General features: G+C 42.5%; 1 protein-coding gene across 4 annotated transcripts in view; it reads left to right on the top strand.

Annotated features, from left to right (window-relative positions):
* LOC137371283 (actin-binding protein WASF3-like) overlaps positions 1–17,243 on the top strand; it is a 142,443-nt gene that overhangs the window by 102,316 nt on the left and 22,884 nt on the right. For all 4 annotated transcript variants that reach the window (XM_068033581.1, XM_068033582.1, XM_068033584.1 and 1 more), the window contains exons 6-7: positions 602–719; positions 13,164–13,330. In XM_068033581.1, coding sequence (XP_067889682.1) covers positions 602–719; positions 13,164–13,330 — 285 coding nt within the window. The remainder of the gene's footprint in view (positions 1–601; positions 720–13,163; positions 13,331–17,243) is intronic.

Raw genomic sequence — 17,243 nt, 5'->3', positions numbered from 1 at the left:
GAATGCCAGCCGCCACACTGAGGATCGCAGCGGGCCCGGAAAATTCAAGGTAAGTTCATTTTAATTTATTCATCTCATTAAGTTAAATATTGAAATTGAGGTCCCGTTGCCTAGCGGCGGTGGGGCCGCCACGGAGCTTCACTGCCGCCGGGAGGATCCCGCCAGGCTCTCCCATCGTCGAACTCTGTGGCGGGTCTCTACCAAAACCATCTTCCATCTCCCCCCATCATGGAGCCCAACGTCGTGGGCTTGGTAAAATCCAGCCCATGTGTAATGGAAAAACATGACTTTGAAAGCTATAAGAAAAGAACTCTGAAGATTAGAGAGAGATGAAAACAGGTCTCAGGGTTCCTTATTAAATTATGGTTGACAGTCAAAATTACAAAAATTTTCAAAATCAAATAGAGGTGTTTATCAGGTGCTGTTTAAAATCTATCCTACTGCAGTGAAATCTGACCATAGCAGTCACTTTTGACGCCTCTGTTGTGGTAACTTACTGTTGGCAGTTATCCTAGGCTGTTACTGTAGATCTTTGGGACAGAATTTACTGCACTATCTGATATTTATGAAGTGCTGAAATGATTGCATTTTTCTATTGCAGAGATGATAAAAAAGATGGACTTAAGTTTTACACAGATCCATCTTATTTCTTTGACTTGTGGAAAGAGAAGATGCTGCAGGATACTGAGGATAAGAGGAAAGAGAAAAGAAGACAAAAGGTACAAAACATTAAAGAGTGATGGATTTTTAAAACCGCATTATAATATTTGCCAACCGCCATTAATAATTATTGGTAAAGTCCCTAAACTGTGCAATGCCTTACTGTGTTGATGCATGCCAAAGTAATTTGACTGAAGCCCTTAAGAATAATTTAACAAGGATTTCACTTTCTACAGTGTTAAAATAGAGCTGTTTTTATGTTAACCCAGAATTATACAAACTAAAAACTAAACTACTTTCAAAAACAATGCTACAAATGCAGCTATTAAAATCTCATGGCTGAGCAGTTGGTTTTAGTGTTAAGTTCATGTTAAGCTATATATAACCTGGCTTTCAAAGAAGGAGACTTCATGTTTTTTGATTGCATATTTTAGAAAATGCTTTTAGACTTTTTGACTCTTGATTTGAGCTAACATTATAGCAGCCTAATTTTTGCACTTGTCAATACATAATTGTTCAATTTTCATGATTCAACACAGAGGTCATCTGGATCACATCTTAGCTATTTGGTGAGGTGTGGCAGGAAGAGGCCAAGACCACATTAGGTACTATCCATTTGGGTGGTCAGGAAAAATCACTTTTTTGTGCTTCTGGAAGCTGGTTATGAAGCAACATTGGCAGAGGCCTGCAAATGGGCTGACTGCTCTTCTGGGAATAATATGTGGCCAAAGGGGAAACCAATAGAGGGTAGAATATGATTTATAAAAATAAAATGTATACATATGACTTGTGTTGTTATGACTTCCCTCCCTTCCTCAGATTTTACTTCTATAGGAAGAGGTAATTGCAGAGAAATTCATTACCAGAGACGAGTGTTGGACTGGTACTGAATGGTTGCATCTCAGATACTTGGTTGGCATGTGGGCTTGTCCAGGTGCTACCGTCTGAGACTTCAGTGAAACCAATTGCCAGCCAGTCTCAAAGCTGAAGTCAGTATTGCAGCTGTCAGTCAACCCAAAATGCTGATTACCTATATAATGGAAATACAAAATTCTACCAGATAGGATATTCCTTCTGTATTTTTCACATTACTATCCTCTTTCAAACAACCTGTGAATTTTTAACTGAATGAAAGTGGGCTAACAATGATTCTTGAGACTTTCTGCTTTGACTCTCATTCATTTCAATGGGCGGGATTGTGGGCTTTTGAGAACTGAAGCAGAAATCTGTGATCCTTACAATCATCTAACCATGAGACTGCAATATTTTTCAGTTATGGACACAGATTTTTTTTTCCAGTAACAAGTGGACCTCGATTTTAACCACCCGCCCCCTCCCCCAGAGACAATGGTGCGTGAAAGGGATTAAAATTAGGCCAAGTCAATTTCCAAGCCTGAGGTCGCACAATTTGACCAACTTCCAAGTTAGTTGAAGCTCCTACAATAGGCAAGTGGGGCCTCCTTAAATTCAAAAGTTCCTGCCCGATGACATCATCAGCACCGTGCCGTGATATTAACGGAAAGTCAGAAGGTGTCCCACAATGTCTGGAGCCTGACAACAGAACCGCAGTGGGAGACACTGACTGGCCAGAAGGGGCCAATGTAAGTTTTAAAAACTATTTCTGTCAGAATCTCTTGTGGGTCAAGAGGAGCAGGAGTGCTCCCTCCAGGTCCCGAAAGAGCCCTTTGGCCTTCCAGCTCCGGTTTCCACCCCTCCCAATCCACTCCTCCCACTGACTGCTGGAGACTCTTCCCAAGGGTCCCAGGCTGCGGCTTCTTGCTGCAAATTTCCTGTTCGCTCTTTGCCAGCCTGGTAGTGAATCTGGCCAGTTCAGGCTGGATTCTGGGAACATTTATTCAAATGTGGCTCTGCTGTAAAGAGCAGCAGGACCTCCATGTCTCCTCGCTCTCCAGCGTGCCATCCACTTTAGAGCTCACGTGCACCACTCCCATTCTCCTACTAAAATCAAGGCCATGATTTTAGTCATTGGGATGTTGAGTCAGAAGTTAAAACAGTACCACTTATTCCTAAAAGCATGCAAAATGGCATTTATCATTACATTTTGTAAGAAATATGACATTCACAATCTCAAAAATATTATAAACTAGTGCTAATTTTCAATTTCTTATCACTGCTGAGATATTGCTAATTAGTCTTGTTTTCACTCTCTTTCCCTCCCCCCACTCCCAAGAACTGCCAATTTGTAATAATAGAGATGTTAATATTTTTGTACCTCCATTACTATCTATGAATAACAACTTAATACCTCAGTGCCTTAAAAACATTTTATACAATTTTAAACAAGCTGTGACTTCTTTCGCTTGGTATGGAGTTCCTTTTGAAAGTAGTTACACTTGCATGTGTTTTGCTAACATGCATGCAAGGACCAATCTCACATCATTAACATAAAAATGTAATTTTGTATTTTAACTAAACTCAACAAATTGTCACAATTCTTATGTGTTAATTCTGAAAGCGGGTATGAAATGAACCATCTGTGTATTGCACCACAAATTTGTAAAGATCCTGTGCTTCATCATTAACTTTTCACTACAATAATATTAAGCGTTGATCAGATTTTTATCATACATGACAAATTAACAGCTAGATTTGCTACCCATTTCATCAGTGGTTGAAACATCAAACACTTGGTTTCTTTTGATATTAAGTGAGCTGGACATAACCTACATATTCTAAAGTGCCCATAAATACTGACTTAAGATGTAATTAAGTATTTAGTATCATTAGGTTTTAAGAAAACTTATAAATTTTATTAGACACACAATTCATTTAAAAATATTACTATTTTAAATATAAGGCCTAGAAGTAACTGCTGACAACATTAGCATTTGTACACTTAACAATATATGGTATTCCCCTATTTGCTGTTTCACTGGAGGCATTAATCCATAATAAACGTGTTAATCCTACATTAAAATAACAGACAGAGGTATGTTGTACAAGTGTGGTAAAGAATGACCCATTAATGTCACCAACAGTGATTTAAAGATTCACATCTTAACATTAAATTTGTGTGATGCCTGAAAGGAGCTTTAATATGTTATAGTATAAAAGCAAGAAAATAGCACGACTTGTACCAACAAAATAGATCTGAAACACAATGGCATTTACAATTCGCTTTTGATGTGTGCTTTCTTCTCATTGCATTTTGACGGTTTTGCTTTTTATAATCTTTAACAACATTGCTCATATTTTGACTAACTAGAAACTTTACTCAAATTCACTGTTTCCAATGGAATTATTTCACTTACTGTTTAATTCCTCCATATAAGTGAAAATTATACAAAATAATGGTTTTCACCAAAATATCATTGACTTGATCCAAATCCAAATTTTTTTAGTAATCTGTATTTGTAATCCATACCTTGGGGAAAAAATGAAAAATCACACAGCTTTTGGTACAATATGCAAGATTCCTTCTTTGAAGCGTCACACTTTCCTTCTGTTACGCTAACAAAATTTACCCACTCTATGTCTCGTCATTTCTATCTCTTGGCATGCTTTCTTCATACCTTAGGAACAGAAGCGTGTAGATGGCACAACCCGCGAGGTGAAAAAAGTTAGAAAGGCCAAGAACAGGCGCCAGGAATGGAATATGATGGCGTATGACAAAGAACTTAGACCTGACAACAGGTTATCTCAAAATCTGTACCATGGAGCATCTTCAGAGGGATCAGTGTCCCCAGACAATAGGTCTGTGCATATCAAAGCCACCTGGTCTATAATCACTTGGAAGAGTAACTATGTTTCCAGAATTTTTTGTTATCTTCTATAAGAGTGGCAAACTATAATTACGTTTAATGCTTTTTTGAACATTCTAATGAGTAAGAAAAGTATACAGAGGTCTTGTACTGACAAAACAAAATTTATCTGAATGTAAATATGAAACAGCTTAATTTTCTTTAAAGCTGACATCATTTGGCAATAAGGTAGTATAAAACCAAGAGCAGGTAATGGCAGACAGTGATGACTTTATGGGAGTAGAGATTTAAATTGCACCCAAAATGGGCGGAGGATCAAATACTCTCTCTGCTGGTATGTGTGGCCTGATGCCAAGCCAAATTCAACTTTGAGCCTCATTTAAATCCAACCAGTGAGCTGCTGGTACCAAGCAGGCATCCTTTGGGGAGGACTGGAAAACGACTGGCAAGGACGTCGTGTCTAGGAAGCTGATGCTGGGGGTGAGGGGGGGGGGAGAGGAGGGATGGCTGAACGTTCCAGCAGCAGGCCTGTTTTTTTTTATTGTGGGCTCAGGAGAAACAGTCCTGCTGAACTCAGAAGTTGAAAACTGAAAATATCTTGGGCCTATTTTTGAACAGCCTTCAATGGTTCCTTTAAGAAGCCTTGATTAGACTGCTCAAATCTGGCACAACTAGACCCGATGCAAGCTCTGGCCACTTTTAACTGGTATTTTGTATTTAGGATTCTACAAATGATGGATCCTGAATTGCATTACTAAGGAGCCTAACTACTGCTTCAGGCAGGTGTTCTGGATGACTAGAAATCACCTAAGCCAATATAGCATTCAGCACTTTTCCAGTCCAGATTGGGCACCATAGTTTGCAAACTGAAATTTAAAAGCCTAATTCGCGAATACAAAACGGGTGGACGTAAGCTGATTTTCTCCCCCTCCCTATTGTGAAGGACTGAACCTTGTTATTAAATGCGGGCAGTGCATTTGGCAGTGAGGGGGGTACTGAACTAGATCGTCGTTTCACCTGAATCTATAAGAATGCACTTCCATCAGACTAGTGATCAGGAGCATGAACATTGCCTGATTACTCCCCTGCTCCCCACACCTTCCTAATCCAAGGCCAGTTGTAGTACTACTGCTGCTGCTCTAGCTGAGTTCAGCTAACTGAGCACAGTCTGAGGATGAAACTTGGGATCTTTCTGAGCTGTATGGCTCAGTTGCTCACTGAATAAACTAGCTGAGTTATCTGGGGAGCTCGGAGTATTTTTGTTTGGCAACTAATTAATAATTTTGAGGTTAGGTTTCAACTGGGGAAGGATAATTGAAATGTTTTTAAAACTGATTCAGTGCCCCAGTATGTTCAGTATTGATGCAGATAGTTCTGGTACATAGTTTCATTTAACTATACAAGGATTCTGTTGAAACATTGCTTTAAGTCATGTGAAAGTGTAGTTGCATGTTGTGATTACATATGCATATACAGTTAATGGGCTGGATTTTGTTCCCGGCCCGACGTTGGGTTCCATGGGGCGGGGGGGGGCGGGGGGGTGGGGGGGGGGGGTTGGCTGGAAAATCAGAGTGGCAGCAGCTGCCATGGAACCCAACGCCAGGATTGCCGGGCCCAATCTTCCTGGCAGCGAGGAAGCTCCGTGGTGACCCATCCATCGCTCTGCAATGGGACCTGAGTTAGCATATGTAAATTACATCTTTGCATGAATTATCTTAACTTCAGTTCCTGATCTTCAGCGTGATGTGTGGCTCTCACGGGCCTTCACTTTCCCGGGGAAATCTGGCGCCACTGAGGTGGGGAAGGAGTGAACTCTGCACTCTGTTGGGTGTGGGGTGGAAGAGGTGAATTCTGCACTCTGTTGGGTGTGGGGGGGAAGAGGTGAATTCTGCACTCTGTTGGGTGTGGGGGGGAAGAGGTGAACTCTGCACTCTGTTGGGTGTGGGGGGGGGAAGAGGTGAACTCTGCACTCTGTTGGGTGTGGGGGAAGAGGTGAACTCTGCACTCTGTTGGGTGTGGGGGAAGAGGTGAACTCTGCACTCTGTTGGGTGTGGGGGGAAGAGGTGAACTCTGCACTCTGTTGGGTGTGGGGGGAAGAGGTGAACTCTGCACTCAGTTGGGTATGGGGGTTGGGGGGAAGGGGTGAACACTGCACTCTGTTGGGTGTGGGGGGAAGAGGTGAACTCTGCACTCAGTTGGGTATGGGGGTTGGGGGGAAGGGGTGAACACTGCACTCTGTTGGGTATGGGTAGGGAGGAAGGGGTGAACTCTGCATTATGGTGTGCTGTTTGTATGGCTGGCAGCCTTTTAAAAAGGGCGCTAGCACCTGCTCCTTCAACAGGTCGCACCGTGAACAGCGTTGCCGAGGCCGCCCCGCCACGTAATTGGGGGCGGGGGATGGCTGCTGTCAATACGTAAAGTGGCTGCCCGCTGCGTAATCACTGTGGCGCGGGTCCTGTGAGGGACAGCAGCTCCTAGCGGCGGGACTACAGTATCCAGCCAATATCGCTACATGCAAAAATGAAGGCAGCTTGCATAGCGAGAAGTATCAGGTTATGATGAGAGTTCTATTCTTCTGACTATATGCCTTTTTACAGGAAGCTATCAAAGAACTGCTTACAAAATTGTGAACCAACAGCAGGAAAGCTTGACTAAAATATGTGAAATTTTCTCTAATAAACATTATGGCCAGGAGTTTCCACTCGGTTACGCTCTTTTTTTTCAGCACAATTCGCCTGAAATTGACCAAACCAATGCAATGGATTGAGGAATTTCAAACATAAGTTACATTCAGCGCAAATTGAGTTTCCATGATCTTTTGCACTATATATAAAAAAAAAAGTCAGCCCCACCCACAAAACTGGCCATATCCCAGATTAAGTTAATTACCAAAGTGAGTTTCTGCTAATTGCGCCAGTTTCTGGGCCTTCGAGAAGGTTCTTAAAATTAAGCTGTGTTCTTTAGATGCATGGACTCTGATAGACATATTTTATAGCTTTTAATTTTCTTCAAATTTGCTAAGAAGCTGGACACCAATGAAACTAATAAATGGCTCTGTATAGTTTTTTTAAAAAGTCATCATCAGTTATTTAAAATCTGATTACTCACAGGTGATGGACTAGACACTCTGATTAAAAATACTTACTTTTGTGATTAGCCCAAGTTCGGCTGTTTAAATAAAACTGCACCAGGTCACCACTCTTAAATAAATCACAGAATATTTTTAATGCAAACTTTAAATAAAAATTATGTTCTAAGATGCTGCCCAATTGCGCTGGCTCGTGGAAGATTTTACATCCTGCGATATGCAAGTGAGTTTCAGCGGAAACTTGAGCAACAAAACACTTCTCAGAACTAATGCAGTTTTCACCCTGATGGTTAATTGTGCTTAAAGTGGAAAATCTTAGCCTATGAATTTGTATTCAAAGCACTTTTTAGCTGAGGTTTTTCCAATTCCAGGATAAAATGATTTTATTGTGCTGATTGAGAGAAGGATATTCATGCTGGGCATTGGAATAGTTCCCATTTCAGGCACCCTTGTCAGGATTGTTGTTTGTGGGACCCGATCTTGCTATTGGGATGAAATGTGGGTCGGTAACCAGCAGCAGGACTCGGGGCAATTTTGGAGGAGACGGCCAATCAAGTGGCCACCTTTAGGAGCCCATTCCAATTAAGGACAGCAGGTGGGCTCCCAAGTCTGGAGGGCCAATAGGAGACCATCCAACAGTCATAGATCGGCATCCCCACTGTCAGAGGTGGGTGCTGGTGAGGTATGAAGGGAGGTGCGAGGATGCCTCCATTTCCTGTCGCTGGCCACAAAAGGGGTAAATAAGTGGGCCTGAAGGGTTAGGGCTATCGGACATGATGGGGAAAACCCCTCCACGGTAACTGGCATTGCCATGGTTGTGAACGATTTTTGAAGCGGCGCCTTCCACATTGAATGGGGCCTCCGGCTCCGATGTCTACCTGGCCTGCTGCTGAGAGGGCACTACCATTTCACAGGTACCCCATGTGCCAACTGGAAAATCCAGTCAGTGTCAGGAAAGTACAACTTAATTGGTACCCGCCAATGCTGGGTGGGTAACTCTTCCCACTGTTGACCTGATTCCTGCATAATCCCGTGGAGCTGGCCCGTCAGGATTTCCCTTTCGTTTCCGCCACCTCCCCCTCCCCCACCCCCTCAATGCTTCCAGACCCATTCTTCATGTATCCTTGAAAATTCAGTCCCTTGTGTCAGCATCAAGCACTCCATGTTAGGTATGGCACAGCTAGATGCAGATCAAAGCTCCCTTTACATTGTACCTCTGCACCAACCATCTCTTGGCCTATTTCATGACGTCAATTTGTGCTAAATATTTGCCCACTAGGAACTGAATTGAAACTGCCACTGAAACTAATTTCACATTGAACTCATCTAGTTCCAAAATGAGTTTCTGATTTTGTATTCCCATTAGCATTTTTTACTTTAACTGTAAGACTGCACATTTAACATGAGCTTGAAAAATTATAGACTGAGATACTTGCTGCTGAAAGTCAACATCATTAAAAATATTTTTACTTTTGTGTTATTTCACCAATTAGACTTTGTTAAACGCAGCTAGCAACATTAGTTTTACAGAATCATAGAATAGTTACAGCACAGGAGGAGGCCATTTGGCTCACTGAATCCATGCTGGCTCTCTGCAAGAGCAATGTAACTAGTCCCCCTCCAGCACTTTTCCCGTAGCTCTGCAATTTTGTTTTTCCATCAGGTGTTTATCCAAATCTCTTTTGAAAGCCATGATTGAATCTGCCTTTCAAGCAGCGCATTCCAGATCCTAACCACACGCTGTGTAAAAACAGCTTTTCCTTATGTCGCCTTTTTGGTTCTTTTGCCAACCACTAAATCTGTGTCCTCTGATTCTCGACCATTCTGCCAATGAGAATATTTTCTCTCTCTCTACTGTCTAAACCCATCATGATTTTGAACATCTCTATCACATCTCTTAACTTTCTAAGGCGAGCAACCCCAGATTCTTCAATCTGTGTAGCTGACGTCCCTCATCCCTGGAACCATTCTTGTATATCTCTTCTGCACCTTCTCTAAAGCCTTCATATCCTTTCTAAAGAGTGGTGCCCAGAATTGGACACAATACTCCAGTTGAGGCCGAACCACTGTTTTATAAAGGTTCATCGTAACCTTGCTTTCATACTCTATGCCTCTATTTATAAAGTTCAGGATCCCATATGCCTTTTTAACCACTTTCTCAACCTGCCCTGCAACGTTCAACGATGTGTACCCCCAGGTCTCTCTCTTCCTGCATGCCCTTTAGAATTGTACCCTTTATTTTCTATTACATTTTGGTAGGAAGAACAAAATGCATCACTTTACACTTCTCTGCATTAAGTTGCATCTGCTTTGCGTCTGCCCATTCTACCAGCCTGTGTCTATCCTCTTGAAGTCTATTGCTAGTCTCCTCACAGTTCACAATACTTCCATGTTTTATGTCACCTACAAATTTCGAAATTGCACCCTGTACACCCAAGCCTGTCAATAATATGGATCAAGAAAAACATTGGTCCTAGTACCGACCCTGGGGAACTCCACTGTATACCTTCCTCCCCTCTGGAAAAACAGCGTTTCACCACTACTCTGTTTTCTGTTACTCATCCAACTTCTTATCCATGCTGCCGCTATCCCTTTTATTCCATAGACTTCAACTTTGCTGACAAGCCTATTAATGTGGCACTTTATCAAATCCTTTTTGGAATACCATAGACACATCAATCACATTGCCCTCTTTGTACCTCATCAAATAACCTCAACCAAGTTAGATAAACAAAACTTGCCTTTAAAAATCTATGCTGGCTTAGTGACTGTTTGTTTATTTAGTCCTGGATTATCGTTTCTAAAAGCTTTCCCGCCAATGAGGAAAAAACTGACTGGCCTCTGCTCGGTTTATCCTTACAGCCTTTTTTTTGAACAAGACTGCAAGATTTGCAATTCTCTAGTCCCCTGGCACCATCCCTGTATCTAAGAAGGATTGGAAGATTATGGCTAATGTCTCCACAATTTCCCTTACTTTCCCTCACTATCCTAGATACATCTGATCTGGTCCTGGTGACTTATCAACTTTTAAGTACAACCAGCTTTTCCAATACCTCCTTTTATCAATTTTTAGCCCAACCAGTATCTCAACTACCTACTTTTTCACTATGACTTTGGCAGCATTGTCTTCCTTGGTAAAGATAGATGCAAAGTGTGCATTTAGCACCTTAACCATGCCTTCTGCCTTCATGCGTAAACCCCCTTTTAGTGGCCCCACTCCGCCTCTTACTACCTTTTTACCATTTATATGCTTATAGGAGACTTTGGATTCCCTTTTATGTTAGCTGCCAGTCTCTTCTCATGCTCTCTCTTTGCCCCTCGTATTTCCTTTTTCATTTGTCCTCTGAACTTTATATATTCAGCCTAGTTTTCACGTATTAACCACCTGATATCTATAATACGCTTCCTTTTTATTTCTTCTGTCAGCCAGGGAGCTCTAGTTTTGGCTGATCTACCTTTCCCCCTTGTGAGACTGTAGCTCAACTGTACCCGAACCATCTCCTCTTTAAAAGCAGCCCATTGTTTAATTACAGTTTTGCCTGGCAATCTTTTTGATTCCAATTTAACTGGGACAGATCCATTCTCAACCCACTGAAATTGGCCCTCCTCCAATTAAGTATTTTTACTCAGATTGTTCCTTGACCTTTTCCGTAGCTAATCCAGACCTATTAATACAATGATCACTGCCCCCTAAATATTCCCCTACTGACACTTGATCCACTTAACTGACCTCATTCCCAGAACCGGATTTGCAACGTCTCTTTCCTCATTTGGCCTGAAATGTCCTGAATATGCTTCAGAAATTCTTCCTACCTGCTGTTTACACTACTTTCCCAGTCTATATTAGTGTAATTGAAATCCCCCATTATCACTACTCAATAGTTATTGCGCCTCTCTGTAATTTTCCTGCAAATTTCCTCCTCTATCTTTCCTACTAGTTTGTGGCCTATAAAATACACCCAGTAGTGTAATGGCACCTCTGTTGTTTCTTTACTCTAACCAAATAGATTCTGTCCTTCACCTCTCCAGGACATTCTCTCGAGCACTGTAATATTCTCCTTAATCAACACTGCCATCCTTTCTCCTTTCTTTCCTTCCCTATCTTTCCTGAACACCTTGTATCCCGGAGTATTTAGTGGCCGGGTCTCCATTATCACCACAATTTTATGTTCCCATGTGGCTATCAGCACCTGCAACTCATGAACCTTATTTATCAAGCTTTGTGTATTTACATACATACACTATAAACCTGAATTAGGCCTTATTGTATTCCCTCTTACTCTGACCCCACGTAATACCTGACTATTTCTTACTCTAGTGCTATCTGTCTCCTAATCCTTTGTGCACCTTGTTTCTCCTTTCTTATGGTGCATCCTGGTTCCCACTCTCCTGCCAAATTATTTAAACTCCTCTACTCCAGCAAACTGCCCCACAAGGATATTGGTTCTGGCCCTATTGAGGTGCAACCTATCTCGTCTGTACAGGTCCCACCTCCCCAGGAATCTAAAGCATCCCACCTGCACCATCTCTCCAGCTACATGTTCATCTGCGCTATCCTCCTATTTCTATATCCACTAGCGCATGACACTGGGATTAATCTCGAGATCTCTACCTTTTAGGTCCTGCTTATAATCACTTTCCTAGCTCCCTAAAATCTGCCTGCAGGACCTCATCTTTCTACTGAGCGGCTGTAGAACATTCTGAGGTGGGAGGGCAAACAGCCAGGACCATGCCCTCTGGCTGTTCACCCTCCTCCCTCAATGTTCTGCAGCTGCTCAGTGACATTATGGACCCTGGCACCAGGGAGGCAACATACCATCCTGGAATCATGTCTGTGGCCGCAGAAACAACTGTCTGTTTCTCTAACTACAGAATCCTCTTTCACAATCTTCCTTCACCCCCCCCCACCCCATGCTATGCACAGTTGAGGTACCCATGGTGCTGTGGACTTGGCTGTGGCTGCACTCCCCAAGGAATCATCACGCTCACCAGTATTCAGAATTCACTTCGGTTAGGGAGCGTGATGCACTCAGGGGGAGTCCTGCACTACCTGCCTGGTCCTCCTTGACTATCTGGAGGTTGCTCATTACCTCTCAGCCTGCTCACTCCTAAGCCACAGGGTGACCGCCTCCAGAGACATGCTATCCACACAGCCTTCAGTCTCGCAGATGCACCACAGTGACACCAGCTTGTGCTGAAGCTCCGAAGCCTAGAGCTTGAGCTCCTGCAGCTGACAACAGTCACTTCCTGTACATGTGGTTGTCAAGGACGCAAGAAGAGTCCTGGAGTTCCCAAATGGAACAGGATGTGCATTTGACGGGACTTTGTTTCATAATATGAAATGGAAAGCAATTTGATGGACTTACAATTAACAGCTGCAATACTGTCATCAGTCATAAACATGTAGTTCAGTTCAGGTATTTCAAAACAGTAACTGATCATTGATTTATTTGTTATTGATATTCATAACTGCTGTACAATATAAATTTCAACTTGGTCAATTTTAAAATCTTCATTGTGCTGCTTTTGAGCAGTGGCTGACACATACCATTTTCTGAGACTGTTACCCATATTATTGTTTTGGTTCACTTGCATCCCTAATTTGAGCTGGGAGGCTTTTCCTAAAAACTTTGTTTAAGCAATCGGTGCTGGTCTTATGCTTATTTCCTATATTGGTATGGTTTCCCCTCCAGAGAGAGAGACATAAGTTGAATTCAAACAGAAACCATCAAGTTAATGTGAGAAAAGTCAGAACAAGAAAAGAAGAATGGGAGAGAATGAAAATGGGCAAAGAGTTCATGACAGACGCAAAGGAACTGGAGCAGGCCGTGGGCATGAAAGAGGAGAAAATGCCTAAAGGGTTTGTTAGTTTTATTATCAAAGCCTTAACTGCTTTGGTACCAATCCTGCTTCAGGTCTTGTTTCAGTGACTTTGCTGCATGGGAACAGCAGTATCCTAATTGTCTTTTAATTGGGCTTACTGCTCTGATCAATGGCATGCTGGGGAACTACATACTAATGAAGCATCTTCTTGCAGCAAAAATTCTTCCTTGGTTATTCTGGGTCTTTCCATTTTATGAACTCTCTGCTCAACTAATTCAGAATGACATTTCTTTCTTCTAACTCTTTTTCTATAGCTTCATAAGAGCTCAGAAATGTTTTCAGTGCAGCTCATAGATCAATTAGTTTCAGTTTATCCGTGTTGCCCTTTTTGGTGCTGTATCAGAAATTGTTTAACATTCGTCTTTTAATTTATGTTGGACAGTCAGTGTGTTACTGATTGAGTGAAGTAGTTACAAATTAAGTTTCAAATGTGCTTATTCTTTAACACAATAGTACAATTATTTCTTGAAAATGCACCTCTCCAATCTCTCTCTCTCTCTCTCTCTCTCTCTCTCTCTCTCTCTATTTTATTTATATATGGCTTGTTAATTCACACAAGTTTTAAGGATATGACAGTTCAACAACTGAACTTAAAGTATAAGCAGACTTTCTTGTAAATATCAATTTATAAAGAATGCAATCCTCTTCATCAACAAGATGACTGAAAGTGGCAGGCCCATTATTTAAGCTTTCTGCTATACTACCAAACCAGTATCTTATTTTGACTCCATTCTTTCCTCACTTGTCCAATCTCTACATGCAACTGTGACTCTTGTGGTACTTTCATTATATTTTAATAATTTTAGGTTCTCTGGCAATTTCCAGTTCTCTAGACCCAGTTATCTCCTCTCACTATGGATGTGCAGCCCATCGACATGTCTGTTACTCAGCAGGATGGTCTCTTACCTCTGTAATTCTTGTCAAGCAGCATCTCGAACGTCTCCATACATAATCAGTTTCCACTGCTTGACTAAACTTGTCTTTGCCAACTTCTTTTTCTAGCTAAAGTAAAAGCATACAGAATTGGAGGTAACATTGTGACATGGTTTCATCTTTGGGACATAGTGGACAGAAAGTAGAGATAAAGGGAATGTACTCATTGTTGGAATGTGGCAAGTGGTATTCTACAGGGATCTGTACTGGGTATCATATTTTCACCACATATATCAGTGATCTGGATGAAGGAACAGAGAGGTATATATCCAAGTTTACAGGTGGCACTAAGTTAGGAGGGACAGTAAGTTGTGTAGATGGGAGCAAGAAGTTACAAAGGGACATAGACAAATTCAATGACTAGGCAAAACTGTGGCTGATGGAATTCAATATGGAACATATTATATCATCCACTTTAGATCCAAGAAAGACAAAACAAAATATTTTTTTAACGGTGAGAAACTAGGAACTGGAGGAGCAGAGGGATTTTAGTGTCCATGTCACAAATCACTAAACGCCAGTGCATAAGTACAAAAAGTAATTTAAAAGGCTGATGGAATGTTGGCTTTTACCTCAAGTGGGATTAAATTAAAGGGGAGGAACCTTTGCTTCAGTTATACAGCCTTGGTCAGATCCCATCTGGAGTACTGCATTCAGTTTTGCACCACGTTACGAAGGATATATTGGCCTTGGAGCAGGTAAAGTGCAGGGTGATCATAATTTTTTTATTCATTCGTGGGATGTGGGTGTTGCTGGCTAGGCCAGCATTTATTGCCCATCCCGAATTTTCCTTGAGAAGGTGTTGGTGAGCTGCCTTCTTGAACCGCTGCAGTCCATGTGGGGTAGGTACACCCACAGTGCTGTTAAGAAGGGAGTTCCAGGGTTGTTGGCCAGCGACAGTGAAGGAACGGCGATATAGTTCCAAGTCAGGATGGTGTGTGGCTTGGAGGGGAATTTGCAGGTGGTGGTGTTCCCATGCATCTGCTGCCCTTGTCCTTCTAGGTGGTTAGAGGTCGCGGGTTTGGAAGGTGCTGTCTAAGGAGCCTTGGTGCATTGCTGCAGTGCATCTTGTAGATGGTACACGCTGCTGCCACTGTACGTCGGTGGTGGAGGGAGTGAATGTTGAAGGTAATGGATGGCATGCCAGTCAAGCGGGCTGCTTTGTCCTGGATGGTGTCGAGCTTCTTGTGTTGTTGGAGCTGCACCCATCCAGGGAAGTGGAGAGTATTCCATCACAGTCCTGACTTGTGCCTTGTAGATGGTGGATAGGCTTTGGGGAGTCAGGAGTTGTTACTCACTGCGGGCTTCCTAGCCTCTGACCTGCTCTTGTAGCCACGGTATTTATATGGCTACTCCACTTCAGTTTCTGGACAATGGTAATACCCAGTATGTTGATATTGGGGGATTCAGCGATGGTAATGCCATTGAATGTCAAGGAGATGGTTAGATTCTCTCTTGTTGGAAATGGTCATTGCCTGGCACTTGTGTGGCACGAATGTTACTTGCCACTTATCAGCCCAAGCCTGGATGTTGTCCAGATCTTGCTGCATTTCTATACAGACTGCTTCAGTATCTGAGGCGTCACAAATGGTGCTCAACATTGTGCAATCATCAGCCAGCATCCCTACTTCTGACCTTATGGTTGAAGGAAGGTCATTGATGAAACAGCTGAAGATGGTTGGGGCCTAGGACACTACCCTGAGGAAATCCTGCAGTGATGTTCTGGAGCTGAGATGATTGACCTCCAACAACCACAACCATCTTCCTTTGCGCTAGGTATGACTCCAACCAGCAGAGTGTTTTCCCCCTGATTCCCATTGACTCTAGTTTTGCTAGGGCTCCTTGATGCTATACTCGGTTAAATACTGCTTTGATGTCAAGGGCAGTCACTCTCACCTCACCTCTTGAGTTCAGCTCTTTTGTCCATGTTTGAACCAAGGCTGTAATGAGGTCAGGAGCTGAGTAGCTTAAAGCATTAAATTAAGAGGATAGGTTCAATAAAGCTGGCTTGTATCGTCTTGAGTTTTGAAGGTTGAGGGGTGATGTCATTTAGGTGCTTAAAATGATCAGGGGATTTGATAGGGTAATTACAGAGTAATTGTTTCCTCTGGTAGGGGAATCCAGAACAAGGGGGCATAATAAATTTAGAATTAAGCCATTCAGGAGGGAAAACATGAAATACTTTCCCCCACAAATATGCAACTATCTTCCCCTAAGGATGCTAGGTCAATTGAAATTTTCAAGGCTAAAATCAGCTGATTTTTTGGGGGAATTAAAGAATATGGATTAAAAGTGGATAGACTAGCGTTGTGGTACAGATCAGCCATAATCTAATATATTGTTGGAATAGGCTTGATCTGCTGAGTTTTCTACTCCTATTCCTAAGTTCTTTTAACCACTTACTTGCCCCTGATTTTGGGCACTGAGTTAGCAATTTGTAATCTGCCCGTGCCCTTTTCTGTTGAGGCAGGCAGCATGCAAGCTTTGTGCTGCCTCCTCATTTAAATGATTGTAGCATTGGGCCAAGCAGGGCCCACATTGCTGGCTGGCTGAGCACTCAGCAAGTGTACAGTAGCGAGTGCTGATAGCAAGTGATGCAGCTAATCTACTCCTCTTAGAGGCAGCCTGCCGCTCTAAAGGGGAGCTGCACTCAGTAGAAGGAAGCTGTGTGTACTGACACTGGCTGCAAGTAGGAATGGGCTTCTCGGTTTACTGGTGTGAACCAGAGGACTTAGTGGTGGAGATCAACAAGAGGAGAGAGGTCATGTTTTGGTGGGCAGCCCTCTGAAATGAATGGGAGCTAGTGGTCAGGAAGATCAGTGCCTCGAGTCTGGCTCTGATCATTTGGCAGTAGTTCTGCAAGAAGTTCAATGACCTCACAAGATCAGTGACTGCATCTTCAAATGACATCTACCCATGCACCACCAACCTCTTAGACTGCTCAATGCTCTGTACCT

Source organism: Heterodontus francisci, chromosome 6 (genome assembly GCF_036365525.1).
Source record: "Heterodontus francisci isolate sHetFra1 chromosome 6, sHetFra1.hap1, whole genome shotgun sequence".
In the NCBI taxonomy this organism is placed as follows: Eukaryota; Metazoa; Chordata; class Chondrichthyes; order Heterodontiformes; family Heterodontidae; genus Heterodontus; species Heterodontus francisci.
This window is presented reverse-complemented; position numbering and strand designations above follow the sequence as displayed.